The 25,726-nt window shown below is 37.5% G+C and overlaps 1 protein-coding gene across 5 annotated transcripts in view; it reads right to left on the bottom strand.

Moving 5' to 3' along the window:
* The window catches only part of VEPH1 (ventricular zone expressed PH domain containing 1), a 227,372-nt gene that overhangs the window by 32,334 nt on the left and 169,312 nt on the right, over nt 1-25,726 (bottom strand). For all 5 annotated transcript variants that reach the window (XM_032262452.1, XM_032262461.1, XM_032262468.1 and 2 more), the window contains one exon: nt 582-699. In XM_032262452.1, coding sequence (XP_032118343.1) covers nt 582-699 — 118 coding nt within the window. The remainder of the gene's footprint in view (nt 1-581; nt 700-25,726) is intronic.

The following is a 25,726-nucleotide window of genomic DNA, read 5'->3' as shown; positions in this document are numbered from 1 at the left end:
GGCATGACTTGTATTTGCTAACAATTATTTTTAGGCAAGGTCAGTAGACCAAATTCCTTGAGCAGCAGAAAGGAAGTAGAAGGGTGAATAACCAGCTACAAGGTTATTTCTCAGATAATTTCTTACTCTTTTAATGCTTCACTTTTTACACAGTTTAATCATCAAGCAACAGTGTTAGGGATTACATGAGATAATATGATCTGTGTGCTGATTCACTCATTTAGTGTGGGCTCATTTCCTTAAGGAACACACCTTGACAGAACACTTTTTTTCTCTCTAACCCTCAGGGTCATCTGGTTGAAATGAAGAACACTTTTAGGGAAAAATGGCTCATACTGCTTCTTTGATAACCACATATAGTTAAGGGATTTTTTTTTCATCCTCCCCCTGCCAAAGTTTTCCCTTTTTCCTATGACCCCTTTGGTGAGATGCCATTCTCAGCACAAAACAGGGACATGATTGTGCATTATACAACTGGGGATGTTTATGCAAGAAGAAGGCCACCTAGAACAATGGGCAGATAGATCCCTGTAAATCCAAGAGGAACAAATCATTCTTAGCAGCAGGTAGGGGTCTCTTACCAGTTGCTTTTTCAGGGTTGTTGCACATGAAGCATTGCCATGCTCCTGCTGTTTCGCTGAAGCCAAACACGTCAAAGAACCTCACTTCTTCCAGATGGAGCTGTACCTGGTCCAGATCCTGTTTCAGAAACACAAAGCACAAAGAACATAAGCCGCTTTGCCTACTACCTAACACTCAGAGACTGGAAAAAGGGATGTGGATCAGGATGGTCAATGCTTAATCTCAGTGCTAAGGACTAAGAGACAGCATTAAAAAACAATTTCTTTTGGCCAGCCTTAAAAAAAGCTTTCAGCTCAAACTTTTCCATGACGGTATTCATAAATGCAGTGGGAGTGAGCACAGGCCCCAGGGCTGAGTGTCAGGATTGACGTGTCAGAGCCTGAAATGGCCCAGAATTTTCTTGCGTCTAGTAGTGGCTCCAGATTTTCTAAAAAGAAGGGATATCCAAATGGCAATGTGGTTAGAAGAAATGCTGCTGGAGGATTTGCATTTTATATAAAATTGAGAACCAGTGATCCAAATAAAAAAATATTGTTGGCCGGGTCTGGTGGCTCATGCCTGTAATCCCAGCACTCTGGGAGGCCAAGGCAGGCAGATTGCTTGAACTCAAAAGTTCAAGACTAGCCTGGGCAACATGGCAAAATCTTGTCTCTACTAAAAACACAAAAACATTAGCTAGATATGGTGGTGCATGCCTGTGGTCCCAGCTACTCAGGAGGCTAAGGTGAGAGGATAGCTTGAGCTTGTGAAGCAGAGGTTGCAGTGAGGTGAAATCGGACCACTGTACTCCAGCTGGGTAACAGAGTGAAATCTCTTCTCCAAAAAAAAAAAAAAAAAATTATATGTGTGTGTGTGTGTATAATATTTATTTTATTGGCGTTACAGGGGGCTGATGGAAAATGTGGGGGTGCGATTAATCCCTTAGCCCTTGGCTCCAGTACTGTTTAGTCTTATGCTTTATCCTAAAAGTATACACAAATTTTGATTTCATTCCATAATATAGCTGCATTGATTTTTTTTTTTTTTTCCTGAGGCAGAGTCTCACACTGTTGCCCAGGTTGGAGTGCAGTGGTGCGATCTTGGCTCAATGCAACCTTCACCTCCTGGGTTCAAGTTATTCTTGTGACTCAGCCTCCTGAGAAGCTGGGATTACAGGTGCCTGCCACCACACCCGGCTGATTTTTGTATTCTTAGTAGAGACGGGGTTTCGCTTTGTTGGCCAGGGTGGTCTCCAACTCCTGACCTCAAGTGATCCACCTGCCCTGGCCTCCCAAAAAGCTGGAATTGCCGGCATGAGCCACTGTGCCTGCCCTTCATTGGTTTTAATGGAAGATAATGCCTTAAATTATATATCAATAAATTTGTTAACTTTCCTCCAAATGGTTTAGTAGACTTGACACTCCAAGAAGACTACCCATGTTTTATGTGCTCTGTGGCACTGCGCCAATGTGTTCCTCTTTAAGGGGCAGGGGAGAGAGGTTCTGTTAGACTGTAAATGGATGGAAAATTATTAGCCTAACCAAATTAAATAGCTCTACTGTCCTCTTGAGGCTTTCCTATTATGTAAATGACTTGTATTCTTTGATATAGGATGGCCAGAAACTGTGCTCTTAAAAGGTTCCTCCTCCTAAGAGGGACTTAATGTTCTTGCTACCCGGCCAACTAACATGTTTGTACTCTTGTTGAGCTGTGATTTTATTTCCTTTCCTCTAGCCTACATACTCTTATCTTCTCTCCGTATAGGAACAGTTCTTGGAAATTTCAAGGGCTGAGGGACATAGGCACTGTTTTCACTGATTATAAGGGATCAAATAGAGAATGATCAAGTGGCTACCCAGATTGCATCCCAAAGCTCCTGATTCTCAGTTCTAAATTTCTTGACAGAGGTGAGCAGTATGTCCAACTATGAGTTCACTGAGAACAGAAACATATCTTTTTTTTTTTTTTTTTTTCAGAATACCCCCAGAATTCAATCCAGCATCATTAATGGATTAGCACTGGTTTGTAGAACCAGCACAAAGCTTTTTTTTTTTTTTCACTAATGAACTATATAAAAGGTATTACAAAAATTTAAAGGGAATTTTTAAAAAACATTTACACACCCAGGAACATAAACACAACGAAGACAGGGATTTTGTCTGTTGTGTTGGCTGCTAAAACCTTGGTACCTATAACCCTGGGACCTAAAAGTGCCTATCACATAGCAAGCACTAAACAAATATTTGTGTAATAACAAAAGGCATACCCTGGGCCTAGAAATGAATACTTTTCAGCATCCTTTATTAAGACTATTATGGCTTGTACTCTGAGGTTGGACATTTTGGAGACTTGACATGGTGATTGCAGCATTTTGGCTTGCTAACCTTTAATACCATATTGCAGGCATTCCTACAGGTGCTGTATATCTAGGAATATTGTTTTGACAAAAATGATTTTGAATATGCTCAACAGAAAAAAAGAAAACTTTTTTTAAAAGTATGTTTTCCAAGATAAAGACTGAAGCACCTGGGAGTTTTGTGAGTTTCAAAGGATATGATCCATATTAAAATGTATGGGGGAAAAGCAGATGTTCATAAATATCAGTTTCAAAACTGCCAAGTCTCTGAAGTCTGTACTTGGCCATTGGCATGCAGATCACTTTGCTCTTTCCCACACAATTAAGGATCAATTTTTCATTTACCACAAACACTACTAGCAAACAAAGTGCTTAAAATAATACTTAAGGGGTCCTTTATTTTCCGGTTCTGAGACCAGATATGTCCCAGGTTGTTGCCTATAATCCACATTTGTCTTGGAAAAAAAGTTACTTTAAAAGTTTCAGACAGATGGTAAGCTACATTCCTGTGTTCAAGTTCTGAAGCCAAAAGCAGGCTTACCTCTTCAGAGGATTTAGGTGTTGTGCTAAAGGCTATCCATGGTAGTTGTATGAACTTTGAAGTTGGTGACAATAGCAAACTTTGAATGGAAAGACAGATGAAACACATATAGTTTCCAAAATTTGTGAAAAATGAAAGCAAAATAAATCACAAAACAAGCAAACACAAACCAACAACCAGTGATACCTAGATTTTTGGAACTTTAGCCTCTTAAATGTGCTTGAGGTCAGTAGTTCTCTCTCCTACTTAACCTTCTTTGCCCTTTTGGGTCCTGTAGATTCCCAGGCCTTGACCAAGAATTGCTGTATGACTTCTATTTTTTTAAAACAGGAGAACAGAAATAGATTTGTTTAGAGAATTACAAACTTTCTTTAAGATAACTAGACTCAGGAAACGTGATAAAAATAACTCATATCTAACTCTATGTCACTGTCTGAGTATTTTTCAGTTCTAATGGGATTGTGGCAGACAGACCCTAAGGTGATCTCCAGTAATTTTCACCTTGTGGTGTTCATCTGTTTGCATACTCCCATCCCCTGTGTGTGGGAAGGACCTATGATTTGCTTCTGACCAAGAATGTGTCAAAGGGGATTGTTATACACACACACACACACACACACACACACACACGTGTCAAAGGGGATTGTTATTATACACACACACACACACACACACACACACACACAGAACCGTCTTGCTAGCAGATGCTTAGGGAGACCCTCTTGCTGTGCTTGAAGAAGCGAATTGCCACATTATGAACTACAGGGACCATGGGTGGCCTTTAGGGTCTTAAAGAAGGCTTTTAGCTGGTTGCCAGTAAGAGTTCAAAGTCATCAGTCCTACAGCTGCAAGGAAATGATTCCAGCCAACAATCAGAATGAGTTTGAAAGCAGACCCTACACATTTGAACCTCCAAATGAAAACACAGCCTAGCCAATACCTTGATTGTAGCCTTGTAAGACCCTGAGTGGAGGACCCAGCTAAGTTACAGCTGACGTCCTGACCCTCTGATACTGAGATAATAAGTATGTGTTGTTTGATATTGCTTGGTTTGTGCTAATTTGCTATGCATTATTGAAAACTAATACTGAGAGTGTGCCATGAAGAGGAAAGAAAAGTGACATCCTTTTGCCCAGTTTTCCATGAAAGTGATGATTCCATTTAGAGGAGTCACATTCTCCCAAGTACACTACAAATCAGGCCTCAATAAAACACAAAGAATGTTGAAGTTCAAATTATTTTCATTGATGTAAAAAAAAAAAGGATATATATTCATAGTAGGCATGTACTAAGAAGGATATTCCTGACAAACATCATTTAATTTAAGAAGGTCAAAAGTCACTGGAGGGAAAAATAATATTTTTAAACATTTGGCTAAATGAGCATTTCTCTAGTTTTAGAAAAAAGTCATTAATGAGGGTAGGAATTTGAAAAACTATAATAAGTCTAAGCCAGGCAGCAAAGAAAGATGAGAGAATATTTACAACGTCGTTTCACTGAAAATGGCAGCATGAGTCAACACAATGGATTTTGTAAAAGTGCATAGTATCCCCTGGATCTTATAATGTGGTCTATGTACTTTGAGAGGGTACTGTGAAGCAATTTTCCAGAAATCAGTGAAAGCATACATCTGGAAGAACTTTGGGTTTTGGCACATTTAAATTCTGTCCTAAAGCTATTTGAGCACAGATACAAAACATAGGATTGCCTCATGTGCTCTGTGTGCCTGTGGTTAACAGGGTGACTCTAGGCACATATTTCAAGTATCTTTCAAGAAATATAAACAAGATTTTTTTTTAAATCCCAAATATTTTCACACAATAATAATGTTTATGTTTGTATAGTTATTTCTAGTGCACATACTCTAATGATACAGAGTCCAGGATGTGAAATAAGCTTAGTGAGAGAATATAATTAGCGATTGATCTTTATATTGTCTTAAATTGTTACAGGCATAAACTAGCAAAAGAGACTTTAAAGAATATCCATGGCACAGTTTATTTTTTTATGTCTTTCAACTTGTGAAAAATATTACTATTGGATTCAATTTATATAACACAGTATTCATGGCACCTGTATCAGAAACCATGGATAAACCGATGAAGGAGACATAGTCATCAGTCCAAGTGAGAAGGTAATTCATTGGGTCTGCAGAATTCCTCACAGAGGAAACTGAATACAGCTTCATTTATGAGGTGTGATTGTTACCAAGCTTCTTCTGGTGTGATGTTTTTTGCTCTCAACTGGATTAAAGCTCTTACCAGGAAGATTGACTTCCATATTATTTTGCAGCTTCTTCAAATACTTAGTATAGCCCTTAGTACATATTCAATGAAGTATTATGCATTTTTACTAATTGATGCACATAGCTCTTATCTTTAATTTATATCACAGTAGCATTTAGGTTTTTAATGTTCATGTCTATTCAACTATGACCATTAAGACTTCTGGAAAGTCTTAATGTGCATCAATAATAAGAGCTATGTGCATCAATTAGTAAAAATGCATAATACTTCATTGAATATGTACTAAGGGCTACTAAGAGCAGAAGATCAAACACCGCATGTTCTCACTCATAGGCGGGTGTTGAACAATGAGAACACATGGACACAGGGAGGGGAGCACTACACACTGGGGTCAGTTGGGGGGAAATAGGGGAGGGAGGGTGGGGGGTGGGAAGCTGGGGAGAGATAGCAAGGGGAGAAATGCCAGATGTAGGTGATGGGGAGGAAGGCAGCAAATCACACTGCCACGTGTGTTCCTATGCAACAATTTTGCATGTTCTTCACATGTACCCCAAAATGTAAAATGCAATAAAATAAATAAATGGGAAAAAAAAAGACTTTCCAGAATACATTTGTTATATATATATATATATATATATATATATATCTGCACATCTGTGGGTATTACAGGAATTCATTTTATTTAACAAGGTTTTAGAATAATGTGTTAATTATTGAAGAATGATGTTTAATTCCTCAATATAGCATGTTGACTACTTGTTCTCAAGACCCTCAGTGTTTCCAGATTGTTAATTCTCAGTTGGTATTGGCATCAGGAATCCTTGGGAAATTTGTTACAAATATTCTATACACTTTTTGTCCCTGAAAGCCTAGCCTGATGAATTTGTGGTGGAACCTGGACACCTGCATTTTTATTTTATTTACTTAATTAACTTATTGAGACAGGATATTGCTCTGTTGCCAAGGCTGTACTGCAGTGGTGTAGTTATAGCTCACTGCAGCCTCAGCCTCCCTGGCTCAAGTAATCCTTCTACCTCAGCCTCCCGAGTAGCTAGGACTACAAGCGTGTGCCATGATGCCCAATTATTATTATTATTTTTTTGACTTTTAGTAGAGATGAAGTCTCGCTATGTTGCCCAGGCTAGTCTTGGATGCTTGGGTTCAAACAGTCCTCCTACCTCGGCCTCCCAGAGTGTTGTGATTAGAAGTCCTGAGCCACTGCACCCCATCTGCATTTTTATACAAGCTCCCCAAGTTACTCTGGTGTGTACTTATTGTAAAATTAATCCTGTATCCTTGAGAGGGGATGGCTAATCTGTGTCCATTAATTGGTATTTGAGAAATTTGTCAGTCTCCATGTTCATATGCTCATTCTTTTCCACAATAGTTTGGTTTCAAGAGGCCAGGTGTGGTGGCTCACACCTGTAATCCCAGCACTTTGGGAGGCTGAAGCAGGTAGATCCCTTGAGGTCAGGAGTTGGAGATCAGCCTGGCCAACATGGTGAAACCTCATCTCTACTTAAAAATACAAAAATTAGCCAGGCGTGGTGGCAGGCACCTGTCATCCCAGCCACTTGGGAGGCTGAGGCACAAGAATTCCTTGAACCCAGGAGGCAGAGGTTGCAGTGAGCTGAGATCCTGCCACTGCACTGCAGCCTGGGCAACAGAGTAAGACTCCATCTAAAAAAAAAAGAAAAAAGAAAAAGTTTCATTTCATATGACAAAATATGATTTTTAAATATCAGAGATGTTATTATTCCAAATTGTGCAATACGGCAAGAAGAGATGAGGTTTGAAAATCGAGCTTACTGTGCCCAATGTGAAGCTTGGCAGAAGGCTCGGGTGGATGGGGAGGGAGGTGGGCCATGTAGGGAGCAGACTTTAAGCAGAGGCAGCAGGGCACTGATGTGGAGGGATTCATAGTGCATTTCAGTGTTCAACATGGATGCCACGCATGTGTTATGTCCCATTGGTTCTCATATTCTATGCCAAATTAGTAAGGCAACTTGAGGTAAATGTGACTATATGAGGCCAATGTGGCAAACTCCTCACTATCAATACAGGTCATTAAATAAACTTATATTTCTATCCTTTGAGTTTCTGTGTGTTAGGAAGAACAGAATTTCTTCTTGGCAAATCATGGCAATTCTATGGGTCTGGCTCCAAGTGACTGGAAGAAAACACTATGTTTGATTCATTTCAGAGGGAAGTTTTGAAGAACACTTTAAGAACAGCAAATATAATAAAATTAAAAAAGCCAAATTGGCCAAAATCACACTCATCTAAAAATCATGAAAAAATAATCTGACTACAGGATATTGGCAGTTAATGCGACAAGAGTTTAAGTAAAGCGATTTATGAAAAATCTAATGGAAGTATATGAATTGAGTAGAAAATAAAGGCGGCAAATTGCATAAAGCTATATAACAAGTTTTATAAATGTTTGATAAAACCACAATTATCTTTTTTACAAATCCAATTTCTTTGAAACTTCAGTTCTTTAAAACCAGCAAATTATTTTTATAAAAGTGGGAGCAAAGTCAAAATACTACCAATGTTCAAAATGTCAAGAAAACTTTAACATTTTTTATAGTGGTGTCAGCAGTAAAATGTAATCATAGAACTTTTGGCAATTATAGCCAGCACCTACACGTTCTCCTTTCATGATGCAAAGCAAATAACTGCAGTGATTTTTTTTTCTAACTGATGACTGTCACCTACATTCAACAAATACGTAGTACTATTTGTTAAATCTATTATGTAGTACTACACTACAGAGGATGCTGATATTAAAGAGTTAATTTGGAGAGGCTCTTTTTTCTTCCTTTGGAAATCAGATAGCAGGAAAACCATGCTCCTAGCCATGCAGGTTATTTGGTTGGAGGCAAGGTGCTTCTCTTATTCTCATAATTTTATTTTTTTTCCTTTATTTGATACCACTTTCATTTTCAGACTGTTTCTCCAGCCTCCCCTTTCTATAAATACTCACTTTTTGAGTTTGATATATGTCTTAGAACAGATGCGTATTCTTGAAAAGTATCTAGTAATGTTTATTTCTCATTTTTGCAAATGATGTTATGCTGTGGATCCTATTTGGTTTCTTGTTTGTCACAATCAAGATCTCTACATGATATTGAGTGTGTATTTAGATAACTGTTGCCTCTACAGCTGCACAGCGATTTCATGGTGTGCATCTACCACCCATCACATTTCACCTCACCATTTCCCTAGTGTGGACACCAAGCGTGCCCCTGCCCCTGCATTTACACAGGGATGTAACAATGAATATTCTTATACGTGTCCCCTTGTGGATGTGAGCAAAAATTTTTCTGTGATAATCACTCAGGAGTGGAATTGCTGTGTCATAGTGTATTAATGGTAGGGCTGTAAAAATATTTTTGTGTTTCTGCACAGTTAGGGCTTTTTGAACAAATTTTCCTGAAACTTGGGACCTGGGCTAGAAAAACAAGCTTTAGAAGTGAATTTATGACTAATTAGAAAGTGAAAGACCATCTAGAGAGATTTATTTTCCCGGAGATATGTTTATGTTTTAAGATGGGGATGAGAACTAGGATATTGGAGCTTGGGTTGTCAGGTGGAGACATTAGTCTTCTCTTTCCCCTGGAGGGATTTGTTTACATTCTAAAGGGTAAAAGTAGCAACCCAGATCCCTTCCCAAGGAGCAAAGATTTTTGTTCCCTCCTTTCATGGACAGCTGTTCCACCTCCATGTAAATACCCAAATTCATATTGTCAAGGTTCCTGGCCTACAGTACAGATCCTAGGATGTGTAAGATGATGTCTAGTTCTCATCATGTTGCCCCAGGGCTAACAACTGAGGCAAAAGGAAATTTAGGAGATTATTTGTTGCCAAGTAAATAATAATAATCTGTTATGCCCCAGAAACCTTGTTTGTATGAGACATTAAAAATTTAACATTAATCATATCCTCAATTTCACTACGTTCTACCAAATTGCTCTTCAAGCTACCCAGGAGGCTGAGGTAGAAGGATCACTTAAAACCAGGAGTTCATGCCTGCAGTGAGCTATGATGGCACCACTGTACTCCAGCCTCGGCAACAGAGCAAGACCCTGTCTTGAAAAAAGAAAAAGAGGTATCATTTTGTTGACATGTTTACTACTTGGAATAGTTACAGAGGAGATAAAACTGACTCTATGATGGACTTAGAGAGAATGTATTACTTCCCATGATGCTGGAATTTTAAATGTCTCCATTTAGTCACTTCACAGAGGAGAGAACTAACCACTGTTGAAGTAATAGTGATGGAAGCAGTTTAAGAAAGTTGAACCACTACTCAGTAGAGAACTAGATAAAGTAAACTATGGTTGGCTAGGCATAGTGGCTCATGCCTGTAATCCCAGTATGTTGCGAGGCCAAGGTGGGTGGATCACTCGAGGTCAGGGGTTGGAGATTAGCCTGGTCAACATGTTGAAACCCCGCCTCTACTAAAAACTTAAAAATTAGCTGAATGTGGTGGCACACACCTGTAATCCCAGCTTCCCAGGAGACTGAGGCTGGAGAATTGCTTGAACCTGGGAGGCAGAGGTTGCAGTGAGGTGTTTAGGTCACTGCACACTCCAGCCTGGGCAACAGGTTACTCACAGCAAACTCTGCCTCCCGGGGTCAAGTAAATTATGGTCTATTTACATGGTGGAAAATTTTATAGATGCTGAAATGAATGAGCTAGTTCTACATATCTGAACAGATATATTTTAAAAAAAAACATAACATTGTACTGGGCACGGTGGGTCACACCTGTAATCTCAGCACTTTGGGAGGCCGAAGCAGGTGGATCACCTAAGGTCAAGAGTTCAAGACCAACCTGACCAACATGGAGAAACCCCATCTCTACTAAAAATACAAAATTAGCCAAGCGTGGTGGCGCATGCCTGTAATCTCAGGTACTCAGGAGGCTGAGACAGGAGAATTGCTTAAACCTGGGAGGTGGAGGTTGCGGTGAGCAGAGATCATGCCATTGCACTCCAGCCTGGGCAACAAGAGAAAAACACCAAAAAAAAAAAAAAAAGAAAGAAAGAAAAAGAAAAACCACCAAAGGAAAAAAAAAAACAACAAAAAAAACCCATAATATTAAGTGCAGAAATCACATTGCAAAAGGTATGTGGAATCTGATAATATTTAGGTAAAAATTTAAAGCAATAATACAAAAACATTCATGAAAATAATATATACCAACCTCAGTAGAGTATTTGTGACAATTTCTTTTTGTAAAGGGAGATATCTGATGCAACTATGGAAGAAATGTAAACATCTATCTTGTGGCAGGAATGGGTGTCATATTTCTGTACTTTTCTGAATTTATGAGCTATTTCATAATTTGATGAAAAATAAAAATGAGGCAGAGAACACAGTTCAGTGAAGCAAAGAGACTAGCAAGGGTCAGAATCTGTGAGGAAGAAAGGTTCTGTGTGTGTGGGGGGGGCTTCCTTGGTATTCCTCAAACGTTCTATAGAGGAGTTCCTATTTTACTTGTGTGAGGGTGGCCTTGGAGGTGAAAGCCTTTCTCCTGATTTTTGCACTTATTCTTGTTAGAAGGCTCCGTGTTGCAGTTTCTTTTAACTTTTAGCTCTTCAAACTTGGAGATAAAGGAACAGGTCCAAAATACAAAGTGTTTCATATATGTTCTATTTTGTTTTAGAAAACAAAGCATGCTGACACCGAGTTCTATCTTAGGGAATTATCACAGCATGGGCTAAGTGGCAGAGAGGATACTTAGAAATAGTTTTTCTACTGAGTGGTACAGAATGAAGAATATAGGTTTTGGCGTCAGATGATCAGAGTTTGAGCCCTGCCACTACCATTCACTGGCAGTTCTTGGGAAAATATTTTAATTTCTCTTTGCTTTTTTATGCACTTCTCACACTGTAAAATGACTTTGATTCCTAACCTGTCTCTTTCAGTGACTTTTTGCCACAATCTATTCATGGATAATTGTACTACTTTCTAAACTGTGGAGAAATAATAAAAAGTGGTGATAATGGCCGGCACAGTGGCTCACTCCTATAATCCTAGTACATTGGGAGGCTGAGGTGGGCAGATTGCTTGATCTCAGGAATTTGAGACCAGCCTTGGCAACATAGCAAGACCCCCATCTCAAAAAAAGTAGTGACAATGATGATAATTCAAATAAAGCAAAATAAGAAGCTCCTTATTATGCATGTAAAATACAGTGTTTTTTGTTTCTCGGCTAGGTAAATATATGTAAATCTTCCTGAAATGAATGACTTCTTTAAGAAACACTAATGTTAGGTGCCTGAGAAACACATTTCGTTTTCTAAAATCAAGTAAGATACTTATCTGTCTGTTTTTGTTAGTTTATTGTCAAACCTAGAATCACTGGATTTAATGAGCTGCAAACATAAAGAGATGTAATGTGATGTGGACATGAACATTTCAAAGGGGAATAATGACATGCACATGCTTGATGAGGCCATAATGAGATGTTCAAATAGAAATGCACAGAAAATGTGCATGGGTAATGGTGCAATGAAATGCATAAATAGATAAGTGTAATGGTAAAGGCATGGGAGTGTAATGTGATTTACAAACGGGAGCATTAAAAGGGGAGGGTGGAAGGGCAGGTTGTGGTAGATAAGAAGCAGAGAGAAAGAATGCGGTACTAAGCATGAATGGAGGAGCTAATAACATGTGCATGATGAGGATGTGATGAGACAAAAATGGGATGGCATAATGAAGTTCACAGATGGAGGAGTGTAATGAGTTGTGTAGAAAGGAGGAAATAACGACAAGCATAAAAGGAAGGATTTAATACGATGAAGAAAGAAATAGGCACAAGAAGATGTGAAGACTGAAAGGAGAAGCAGAAAAAAGGGACATTAGTGAAGAGATGGGAAATAACAAGGTGGGCCAATGGAGCACTCTAATGAGGCTGAAGTGAAAAGGTGCAATGTTGTGTACTCATTCAGGGAATAATTAGACACACGCACAGGACGATAATGAGGTACTCGGGCCCTGATCAGACTTAGACCATAGAACTCAGTTCTTGCTGAGGAGGCAAAAAATTGAAAAAAATTCAGGGCAGAGCCACAAAGATATCTACACCCACAAATGGTGTAGATTAATGACTTGCCCAGTTTCCAGAGCATGTCTGTGGTGGTGATGTGACTCAAACTAAGTCAGCTGGGTCTCAGTTGCCTTTGCCTCTGTTTTGGTGTTTTTTCAGAGAGGCTGTGGGACCTCCTGCCCTAGAACTACCAGGATAACTTGTCAAGATGCAGAGCCACAGGCCTACCCTAGCAAATATCATTGGCAAAATCTGCAGAGTCCCTAGGAACTTACATTTTCAACAAGCTCCCCAGGGACTCTTGCATAAACTAGATCTGAGAACTACTCCATGAAACCAGCACTAGAGTGTGTGGTGATCTAAGGCTATTCTCAGTTCTAGTGAAAGACCACAGAGAAAGGGGATTGCATGCAGCATGAAGACTTTGGGTTGGTTACAAAGCAGACTGTCTGTTGGCAGAAGAAATTAGCAGACCCAAGAATGAGGCAACAAACCCAAAATTACATTGAATATAGGGTAAAAATATAAAAATGTATGGAAAATAATTAGATTCTAGGAAATATTTGTTTACCGAATTAAAAAGAACATAGAAATTACTCCATATTCATGGAATCCTTAAGAGAGAAAGGATAATATGTCCCTACAACCAAATTTTTATGCCAAAGTTTCTAGTTTTTAGAAACTTTCAGGACTCTAAAAATCTAATTGTAGCACTGACTGTTCTCTTCCTTGGTATGTCTAGAATTGAGATATCTAAATTGCTATGATTTTTTAAGGTCAAAACCAATGTTTCTATTTGAAATGAGCATTAAGTGTGCATACTCACATTTTAGTGACACAGCCTCTGGTCAAAACATTTTTAGAAATGTATTTTGTAATTGTTTCCAGTGTATATTTGTGAGCCACACAAGAAAATAATGTTCATTACTTTAGTAACTTTTAACTTGGAAATTTATTATTTTAACTAACTAATTAACTATTTTAATTAACTAATTAACTAGCTAACCTTAACCAGGAAATTTATTATTCAGTTTGAGTAGTCTCTTTTTATAGTACACATGGGCTCAGATAAATTTTGGGCTATTTGCGAAAATAAGTCATTCTCAAAAGATGAAACCTGGCCAAACACAGTGGCTCACACCTATAGTCCCAGCCCTTTGGTCAGCCGAGGTGGGTGGATCGCTTGAGTCCAGGAGTTTGAGATCAGCCTGGGCAAAATGATGAAACCTTGCTTCTACAAAAAATACAAAAATTAGCCAGGTGTGGTGTTGGGCGCCTGTAGTGCCAGCTACTAGGGAGGCTGAGGTAAGAGGGCTGATTGAGCCTGGGAGGTCGAGGCTGCAGTGAGCCATCAGTGTGCCACTGCTCTCCAGCCTGGGCAACAGAGTGAGGTCTTGTCTCCAAAAAAAAAAAAAAAAAAAAAAAAGAGAGAAATCTTTGTCATAACTGCGAATATAAAGTCTAAAAACATTTACTGAGTAGCTGCTTTGCCTCAGGCCATGATGCCATGATAGGTGTTGGGACATGCAGACATGAATGGGAAGAGCCTGATCCCACAGCCTATGAGAGGCATAAAGACATTAAAATTAAATGATTCTGCTGTTGTTGACATCTTTATTTACATCTACATGAAAGGTTATGGGAGGGGAGTCATTCATTTTGTTTGGAGAGGTCTCGAAGAAAGGGTGCAATAAAATAGGACTAGCTACTGTTTATTGAGCTCTTACTATATGGCAATCACTGCTCCATGGGCTTTACATGTGTTATGTTTTTTAAATCTCATAATATCCCTGTGAAGAGGTCACTGTTATTTTCTGGACTTTGCAGGTAGAGAAGGTGAGGCACAGAGGAGTTAGGCAAAGCGCTGGTAAGTAGGTGGTAGAGGCAGGATTCAAACCCAGATCCTGAGTTTTCAGTTATCACTCTTTCTTGTTGCACAAAAAGAAGTGCTATTTATTCTAATAATATAGTGTCCAGCGTTTGTTGTCATTCACACAATATCCATGATAGCAGCAAAAGAAAAAGAAAAGGATTTTACTCATGCACTGATTATTTAAGAAAAGAACCTAATCACTATTGGATTAGAACAGACGTTGCAGAGGGATTGCATACCTCTGCTCCCCCAGGAATAGTTATTTCATTAACTATTTTCTAAATTTTTTAAAAAATTTCCTTGATGCAGAACATCTGGCTAACTGTGAAGAAATGTTCACAAATGTAAAATTGACATGCTTCATTATAGGACAGTCTGGCTTGCGAAATATGAAAGGAATATAATACGTGTGATAAACCAGGATTCCAACGAAACTAAGAAAACATTTCTCTGTCAATTTAAATTTGTTAAAAAGTATACGTACAGTAAGTACAGTGTAGGTGGACAGTGGTTAGGGAGTTATGAATAGTGTATATTAATTAGCCAAGAGTAAAGGTAATAATTTTCTAAAGGAGATAAGAGAATTTAAAAGAAAGACTATAAAACAACAGACCAGTGTATAACAATTAAAAGAAACCTGTTTCTTAATAGTAAATAGAACTATCACTTAGGTTCAATGCCTTTACAAAATCATGTGCAATCACTTAATATAATGGGTGATGTATACCTGTTAAGGGAAAGAAGTGAATCCAAATGAAGGTAGAAATAGTATTTAGGGAGGCAAAGTTTAGAATTTGGCCGAACTTCCAAACTCAGTGGTCCTAAGGCATCAATAAAAGTCATGCTTGTAAAAGTCTCTAAGGGTCATGTCATTTCTCTCAAGAACTCTTCACATGTGAACCTCTCCTCTTATGTTACTCATATTAATCCCAGATGAATTATCATGGCTCTGGTGGAAAGTGTGAGTCTACTTATACTACATAAACTGTGATAAAAATCCATCTTGTGCTTAAGCTGAAAACTCTCCCGGTGTTACCTAGCATTGCAAGCTTTATCCACGGCGCATGCTGTAAACACAGCCAGGGTCAGTTAACCTCATCTTGCTCCTGCAGCTGTTGTCCTAACCTTGGCCAGCTGCTTGGTGGGTGTACTTATTCTGTTTTTCTGAGAGGAGGAGTAGAGTGTCAGTTGGGGCTTTAAGGAGAAGCAGAGGGTTCTTATAAAGAGAAACTCAGTACAAATCCATCGTTTTCTTCACTCAGGAAATAACTGTTTTTTTTTGTTTGTCGGTTTTTGTTTTTTGCCCCCTGCCACTCTAAAAATAATCTTTCTGTTTCCCAAATTGGTTTTCTCCTGTGTAGATGCTTCCCTTTTCAGCATTTAAAATTTTCTTCTTTTGGTCTGCATCTTTGCCCTCCATCTTCTCAGATACAGATCTTGAAACACTTCAGTATTTTATTACCACTCAACCAAGAGACAAAAATCCAAGCCTGGATGAATTCCATCACAGTACCTGAACAGTGGATTGGAGCTGGAGAAAATCAGATCTCTGCCTTACTCTAGATCCATAACCTCAGGTCCCATCTGGATGCTCCTCACTGCCTGATCACTCTGTTGTATTTCTCTAGGAAGCTCGTGGTCCTTTCTCTGAGCATTTAATTTCAAACCTTCTCCTTCCTCAAATCTCCTACCTTCCACCCCACGCTTTCCCTACCTCACTTTCAGCTGATGGCCTCACCTCGTATTTTACTGAAAAAATTTAAAGGCTATAAAAAAATGCATTCTTCTTTTCACTATCAAATGTACTAATTGATCTGGTTCTGTATGCAATCATCTCTTCTTTCATCTGTTTCATCAGTCTCACCCTCCCTACTGCATCATCCCAGCAATTTACAAACAGGTTCTGAAGGCTTCCATTTTTACCCATCTCTATAATCCCTCTACTTACCAACCTATTCAGCACCAAACTGCTTAAAACAGCTCTCTACATATGCTATGTTTCCTTCTTCTTTCCTTCTCGTTCTTCCACCTACTTGTGTTCTTACCTTACCCTTAAAACTCTATTAAAACTGTCTTTCCAAATTGCCCAGTTGAATGCACACTTACCTTCATTTGGCTACTACATCCCATACAATTCCTTTCTCTCTCCTTCTTGGACACGCTCTTGATACCTGTGATGCCCTCTACACTTTCTGAGGTTCTTTTGTCTCTTAGTTGCTGTCTGGATGCAGTCCTAAACTGGGACTGTTTCCTATCTAAACTCTCTTCCTAGATTGCTTCAGTCTTCCCATGGTTTTCATCATCTGTATGCTGATGATATCCTCATCTATATTCCTGGTCTAAGTCACTTCACAGTTGAATGTCCAATTATCTAAAAAACAATTCCACTGGGACATCCGGCAGGTGTTTGAAACTTCACATTCAGATGTCTGAAAGTCTTCCATCCCAGCGCCCACCTTCACTCACTTGCCCATCCCCAGAGCTCATTTTCTTTGTTTTATCCACCTTAATAAATAATACCACCATGCCAGAAACTTGACATCAGCCTTGATTCCTTACTTCCCCCTCACACTTACATGCCATTCATTAGCTTGTTATGTTACTTTTACCTCCAAAAGTTATATTGAATTGTCATTTATTTCCATCTCTAGCAGGATCATCCATGTTTAAGCTACCCTCTTCTCTCACCTGAATTAGCAATAGTCTTTTTTTGTGATCCCCTTAATTTTACTTTTGTTCCTTTCCAATCTAGTCCCCACTCAGCAGACTGAATGATCTTTTGAAAACAAGCTGGTTGCAATGGACTGAAGGCTTATGTCCCCCTACCACCACCAAATTCATACACTGAAATGCTATCCCACAAGTTGACAGCATTGGGAGGGGAGGCCTTTGGGAGGTATTAAGTCTTGGGGATGGAGTCCTCATGAATGGGATTAGTGCCTTATTAAAGAGGCCCAAGAGAGATCACTTGTCCCTTCAACCATATGAGGACACAGCATTAGGGCAACATCTATGAGCCAGAAACTGGGCCTGCACCAGACACTGAATCTGCCTTGATCTTGGGCTTCCCAGCCTCCAGAACTGTGAGAAATACATTTCTGTTGTTTATAAGCCCCCAGTTAATAGTATTTTGTTATAGCAGCCCAAATGGACTAAGAAACTGCTGCTCAAAACTCTTCTGTGGCTTTCCACAGACTGCAATAAAATCTAAGCTCCTTGCCATGGTCTAAAAGGCCAGGACAGAAATCCCCAGATGGACTCTCCAGTTTCCACTCTCCCCTTTGTTCACTGGCTCTACCAATGCTGTGAAAGGTGAGTGTGCTCACTTCTGTGTAGGTGTGACCATCTACTGTAATATAGGAGGAAGAAAATATTAGAACTTTCATTTATATTTTTTATCTTGTCCTTTAAATTTTCTATCTTTCAATGTTTTATAGTGAAATAACAAGTATGTAAAATAATACTTGTATATAGTTTAAAGATAAATAAATATACACATATTGAAGGTACTTGTTCAAAAACATTTTTTTGATGGGATGTGTGACTTACATTTGAGGAGAATGCTCTAATATCCCAAAGCTTTTCCTTTCTTTTATTCTTCCTTTTTTGTTTTTGTTTTTTTGTTTCAAGGCCTTTGTACAACTTGTCACTGCCAGGAAAGCATGTCTGATATCTGCTCGGAGAAGCCTTCCTTGACCATCCAACAAATGCTCATTTTCTTTAGGCATTATTTTTTATAGTATCTATCAGCATGCAATTGTGTATTTGTTTCTTAGTGTATTGCTTGTTTCCATCAGGGTAGGGATCATGATTGCTTATGTTTAGTATCTGCACAGTGGTTGGTATAGAGCAGGCATTTGCAAAAAATATTTTTGATGGAATACATGAACTTAGAGTCATATTTACCATAATTTTGCTGTGGTTATTTTGTCTCCTCCATGTTATTGCTCATGCCATTCTTTTTATATGGAACTATTTTTCTCTTTAAAAATAAAAAAAGCCTCCAAACTCTGTATTTCAATTTCTACCACTCTCCCAACTGGCTCCTTCCCTGAGCAAAGAGTGTCCCAGACATTTGCCTCTACATCCACATTCCACCTTCAGTCTGCCCTCCAGGCCCCTCCATGATTTTGCAGTCTTCATTTAGTTTTCCTCTCAATCACTAGATTAGCCCCTTGGCCTGGCTTCTTAGGCCTGTTTATCTTTTTACCTCACCATTGCCACTTAGAAACTGCCTATCAGATTTTCCTGGTTCTGAGCTCATAGCCTAAAAGCCTAGAATCCTCCACCCCCATCTGGGGTTCTGAAATCCCAAGCCCCACTTCCCTCTAGCTTGCTCTGAAATGAAGGTTCTCTCAAATATATATTCATACAGCTCTCTTGGAGACTGACCTGCCACAGCACTTGTCACTTCCATCACACATGTAGACTTACATTTTCTCATAAGACTTTGAACTGTTACATCATATATACAATAAGCTCACTTTTTATTTACTTACTTATGCATGTATATATTCAAGCACATTAACACTTTAACCCAAAACACTGCATCTAAGCCTGTGGGAGCATCAGAAAATCTCCTCGAGTTCCACTCAGAATTAAGATTTCAGTTTTACTTATGCCTTGACACTCCCGTCAGTTATCCTGGGAACTGTCAAGTGTGTTTGTAGCAATGTGGATTGAAAGCAAATCGCCAAATGTTAGCCAGATGGGGCATGTTTTATTTCAGCAGCAAATGTATTTTTTTTTTTCTGAAAGGGACATAATTTTGAGATCCCATTTCTGTAGCATGTGACATTTCCCTATGCTTTGGTAACTGGAACGAATGTGTCAATAAAGGCATTTTCTTTCTGAAATTCTGGCTCTTTAGCAGTCCCCCAATCAACTTTGTCAACTGTCTGGTCCTCTGATAATCAAAGTGCCATTCCCTCTGAAGTGTTGGGCAGCACACACACTGAAATGAAATTGTTAGTAGTAATCTCTACTTGCTTCATGGAGGTCTTTCTCATTTCTTCAATAAATCAACTGGTTTTCCACCCTCTTTTGAAAATCCCTATTTTATAATGGAAATTGATTGTCTTAGAATGGATTTTTCTTCAAGTAAACTGCTCTTTTACATAAGGCAATGTAACTTAAAGTAATATTTTTTCCTTGATTACAAAAGAAATATTTTTTGTTGTTCTTTTTTTAAATTGTACTTTAGGTTCCGGGGTACATGTGCAGATCGTGCAGAATTGTTGCATAGGTACACACCTTGCAATGTGGTTTGCTGCCTCCATCCCCCTGTCACCTACATCTGGCATTTCTCCCCATATTATTCCTCCCCGACCTCCCCACCCACCCTGTTGTCCCTCCCTTGCCCCCCACAACAGACCGCAGTGTATGATGCTCCCGTCCCTGTGTCCATGTGTTCTCCTTGTTAATCACCTGCCTATGAATGAGAACGTGGTGTTTGATTTTCTGTTCTTGTGTCAGTTTGCTGAGAATGATGGTTTCCAAATTCGTCCATGTCCCTACAAAGGACACAAACACATCATTTTTTATGGCTGCATAGTATCCCGTGGTGTATATGTGCCACATTTTCCTTATCCAGTCTATCGTCAATGGGCATTTGGGTTGGTTCCAGGTCTTTGCTATTGTAGACGGTGCCGCTATGAACATACGTGTGCATGTGTCTTTATAATAGAATGATTTATAATCCTTTGGGTATATACCCAGTAATGAGATTGCTGGGTCAAATGGAATTTCTATTTATAGGTCTTTGAGGAAGAGCCACACTGTCTTCCACAATGGTTGAACTAGTTTACACTCCCACCAACAGTGTAAAAGTGTTCCTGTTTCTCCACATCCTCTCCAACATCTGCTGTTTCCAGATTTTTTAATGATCACCATTCTAACTGGGGTGAGGTGGTATCTCAATGTGGTTTTGATTTCTCTAATAATCAGTGATGGTGAGCATTTTTTCTTATGTTTGTTGGCCTCATATATATCTTCTTTTGAAAAATGTCTGCTCATATCCTTCTCCCACTTTTGGATGGGTTTGTTTGCTTTTTCTTGTAAATCTGTTTTAGTTCTTTGTAGACTCTGGATAGTAACCCTTTGTCAGACGGGAAGATTGCAAAAATTTTTTCCCATTCTGTTGGTTGCCGGTTCACTCTAATGATTGTTTCTTTTGCTGTACAGAAGCTCTGGAGTTTAATGAGGTCCCATTTGTCTATTTTGGCTTTTGTTGCCAATGCTCTTGGTGTTTTAGTCATGAAGTCCTTGCCTATGTCTATGTCCAGAATGGTTTTGCCTAGGTTTTCTTTTAGGGTTTTTATGGTGTTAGGTCTTATATTTAAGTCTTTAATCCATCTGGAGTTAATTTTAGTGTAAGGTGTCAGGAAGGGGTCCAGTTTCTGCTTTCTGCACATGGCTAGCCAGTTTTCCCAACACCATTTATTAAACAGGGAATCCTTTCCCCATTCCTTGTTTTTGTTAGGTTTATCAAAGATCAGATGGTTGTAGATGTGTGGCATTGCCTCCAGGGCCTCTGTTCTGTTCTGTTGGTCTATATCTCTGTTTTGGTACCAATACCATGCTGTTTTGATTACTGTAGCCTTGTAGTATAGTTTGAAATTAGGTAATGTGATGCCTCCGGCTTTGTTCTTTTTGCTTAGGATTGTCTTGGCTATGCATGCTCTCTTTTGGTTCTGCATGAAGTTTAAGGTGGTTTTTTCCAGGTCTGTGAAGAAGGTCATTGGTAGCTTGATGGGGATAGTGTTGAATCTATAAATTACTTTGGGCAGTATGGCCATTTTCATGATATTGATTCTTCCTAACCATGAGCATGGAATATTTCTCCATCTGTTTGTGTCTTCCCTTATTTTCTTGAGCAGTGGTTTGTAGTTCTCCTTGAAGAGGTCCTTTACATCCTTTGTTAGTTGTATTCCTAGGTATTTTATTATCTTTGTAGCAATTGTGAATGGGAATTCCCTCATAATTTGGCTGTCTGTTACTCTTTCTGTGTTGGCCTATTTATCTATCTATCTATCTATCTATCTATCTATCTATCTATCTGTCTATCCATCTCATCTGTCTGTCTGTCTTAAAAAATATTCTTTTACCTGGATTCAGGGCCTGACCTACAAAAATATTCTTTTTTATGGATGTATAATAATTTCATTCTCCCATCTTTAGATATTTAGGCTATTTACAAATCCCTCTGCAATACTTTTTGTGTTTGTTTATCTTAAGTTTTGTACACGTTTCAGATTATTTCTTTAGAACAGATTCCTAGAAGTGGAATCACTGTGTGAAAGGATATGAATATTTTTAAGACTCTTGAACTGCATTGCTAAATTGCTTTTTAGAAATGTTGAAATAATTTACACTTCAACTTAGAAATGTGTGAGTGTCTTCACTATCTTACTCAAGCCAGCACTGATTATTGTATTTTTAAAAATGCATTAAAAAGGCTAACTTATTTTAACTTTGACTACTTTGGCTACTAATGAGGCCGAATATCTTTTCTGGACTGAGTCTCCTAGGTATTGCTCATGTTCTTGGCTCATGGATTATTGATTTACATGAACTTACAATAGTAGCTTAAGGATATTAAACGATTGTTTTTCATGCTTGTTACAAATATTTTCATTTGAAATTTTTGTGCATAAAAGGTTTTGCTTTTTACAGATTTTATATTTTAGGTAGTCAAATCTACCAATTCTTTACTCTTTGACATTAGTTATAAGTGAAATTAAGTTTAAAAAACAAAGACAGAAAAAGCATCTACAAAGATACTTTAAAAAATACCCATGTACCTGCCAGCCAGACTTAACAAATGCTAATATTTTGCTTCTGGTTATTTAAAAATAAAATTACAGATGAAATCAAGATCTTCTTAATTCCCTTTCCCAGTAACATTTTCTTCCTTCCTTTCCTCACTTTCTCCTTACCTAAAGGCAACCCCATCATAAATTTGGTATAATTCTAAATATAGTGTATTTTTATCATAAGTGTATGTATGTATAAATAATACATAACACTGCTTGGTATGTTTTAAAAATTTATACAATACAATTTATGCTATCATAGTACTCATATCATAGTTTTGCAACTTGCTTATTAAAACTCAATATCATATTTTCAAGATTTATCCCATGTTATTACATATAGGTCTAATTAATTCACTTTAACTGCCTGTATAACATGACTATACTACACCACTTTTTTTCTCTCATTCCTCTATCAGGGGACATTTGTGTTGCTCCTGATTTTTTGCTGCAAAACATGCTTCAGTTAATATTTCTGTACATGTTTCCTGATGCACATATTTCATCTAGAAATAGAACTGCAGAAAAATATGGCACATGAAATTATGATATAACTTTTGATTATATTATATAGAGCAGATTGCTCTTTAAGAAGTCTGTAAATGAAAATTTGTGGTTTTTGCTTACATGGATGAATGAAATCTGATATTTTAATGCAACCCTCACCTAAGTAATGTATAGTCTACCCAATATGTAGTTTTTAAGCTTCCAAGTCTCCAATGTCCATTATACCACTCTGTATGCCTTTATCTCCCACTTATAAGTGAGAACACATGGTATTTGGCTTTTTATTTCTAACTTACTTCACTTAGAATAAAGGCCTCCTGCTCCATCCAAGTTGCTACAAAAGACATTATTTTGTTCTTTTTTATAGCTGAGTAGTATTAGAACATTTTTATATACCGTAATAGAAAACCTCCTTGTACGTAAGCATTTTTCTGATAAGATTTAAATGGAATGAAGACTTCAGAAATCCAGTTACTCACCCATCTTAACAGTCATCTAGCTGTCATTTGTAAGTCTAATTAATGATTATATATATACATGTTCTTAAGTATCTTTTTTTTCTAAACAGATATACCTGTTTTACTTCCATCAAGAGTGTGTGAACATTTCCACTTTTTCACATCTTTGCCAAGATTTGTGTTCCATTTTTTCTTATCCTGGAGTTATAAAGATAACTTTTGATATTTTCTTCTAATTGTTATAAGATTTCATTGATTATATTTAAGCCTTTAATTTGTGTGGAGTTAATTGATCTATATGGTGTCTGTGAAGGATCTACTTTTATCTTTTCAGCTTGGAAAAGTCACGTGTCCTTACATTATTTAAAACATATTTTACTTTCTTGTCACTGATTTGTAATCCCTTTCTATCACCTACCAAACTTTCATATATGATTGGGACTTACATGAAAGTTTCTGGGCTCTTCATTATTTACCATTAACTTATCCCTGAGGCAATAATCACATCTCACTTATAGTTTTGTAATGAGTTTTCTTTTTCTCTAGCAGAAAAATATCCTCCTCCACAGTCTTTCTTCGAATTTTGTTTATTCTAAATTTAGGACCAGTTCATCAAACTCCATGAGGAAAGCCTGTTGCCATTAGGATTGGATATGAAATTGTACTTACATTTTAATTTGGGAGAAAGTTTCTACTTATATGATAATGGCTATTCTTGACCATGAAAAGGTCATATCTTTTCATTAATTCAAATCTTTACAAATTTTTTTCATTAATATTAAAAAAATTTTTATCATTAAAGAGTTTCACAGCTTTTGTATTTATTCCTAGGTCCTTTATAAACTTTATTGCTATTATAGATGGCATGTTTTTCCACATTTTCTATTTAATTATTACTCATGTATAGATTTGTTATTGATTTTACATGTTGATCTTATATCAAATAACTTTATGGATGTTTTATATATTCTAAAGGTTAGATTCTTTTGAACTTTCCACACAAATAATCTTATTGTCTATAAATAACTTCTCTTTCTCTGATCCTCCCTCTCATCTCTATCTCTTTCTCTTTCTGCTTTATTCTGTTTACATCCTTATACTTACCTGCTTTTGTCTTCCTACATTGGGTAAGATCACTATAAAATGCTAAATTTTGAGAGTGATGGCAGGTATCCTTGTTTAATTTCTAATTATAGCAAATACCTTTACATTTTTTCTATATGTATAAAGTTAGCTCTAGGGTTTTGATATCGTTCTCTTTTATGTAGGATTTTAAAAAAGAATTTGTTTCATATGGAGTTAAACAATTGTATATATAGATTAACTGATTATATGTGATTCATGTTGGTTTCTGGACTAGTCTGTTCCATTTATCTGCATTAATTATTTCCCTAAAAGTGAAATAATTTAATAATTGTAGGGTTTATAGAATGCTTTAATGTTTTGGAATGTCCTTTTTTGCCTCTCAAAAATTTTCAAACTATTCTCACCTATTTGTCCTTCTGGCTGTATACTGCCATAATTTCACAAGGGATCAAAAATCATTCTCTTAGAATTTAAATTGGAACTCAGTTAATGTGTTAATTAACTTAGGAAGTATTAACATTTTTGTAATATTCACCATTTCCAGTCATGAACGTGGTAAATCACTGTTCATTCAAGTCTATTTCTCTCCATTGCTCTGTGACTTTGAGAAAATCTTTCTTCTACTTAGTTTACTCATTTGTAAAATGGTAATAATAATTCTGTCTATCTCATAGTGTTCTTGGGATTAAGTGAAATAATTGATATTAAATGAACAGGACAATTACTGGTACATTCTAAATGCCCGGTAAATTATTATTAATTCTAATAGTGCTCTTTTTATTCTCATATTAGCTAAAAGTAATGTTGAATTTATCTTCTTATTTCAAATAATATACTCCTTATTTCTGTCTTGTGTTCTATTTATTATTATTATTGTTATTTTTTTAGTGCCTAGTATGAGCCAGGCATGCTCTTTAGATATCCTGGATTCTGTAATGAACAAGCAGACAAGATCCTTGCTCTCATGGGGCTTATATTCTCATGTTGACGCATGCTTTTTGAACAATACTAAATTATAAAGTTTATAGTGGGTATTCTGGTTTTATTTCAATATTTAATAAAAAAATCTTCGATTGTTTACCACTAGGCATACTTTTTATTTTGTTATCAGATAAATATTTATCATGCTAAGAGCACATCTTTCCATTTCTAGTTAGTAATAGTGCTCTCTCACTTTATTCAGTCAACACATATCACTGAGTGTCAATTGTTACGCCAGGC

The sequence above is a fragment of the Sapajus apella genome, unplaced genomic scaffold, assembly GCF_009761245.1.
Source record: "Sapajus apella isolate SASKATOON/1434 unplaced genomic scaffold, GSC_monkey_1.0 scaffold4, whole genome shotgun sequence".
Classification (NCBI taxonomy): Eukaryota; Metazoa; Chordata; class Mammalia; order Primates; family Cebidae; genus Sapajus; species Sapajus apella.
Note: the sequence above shows the minus strand (reverse complement) of the source record. Positions and strands in the feature narration are given on the sequence as shown.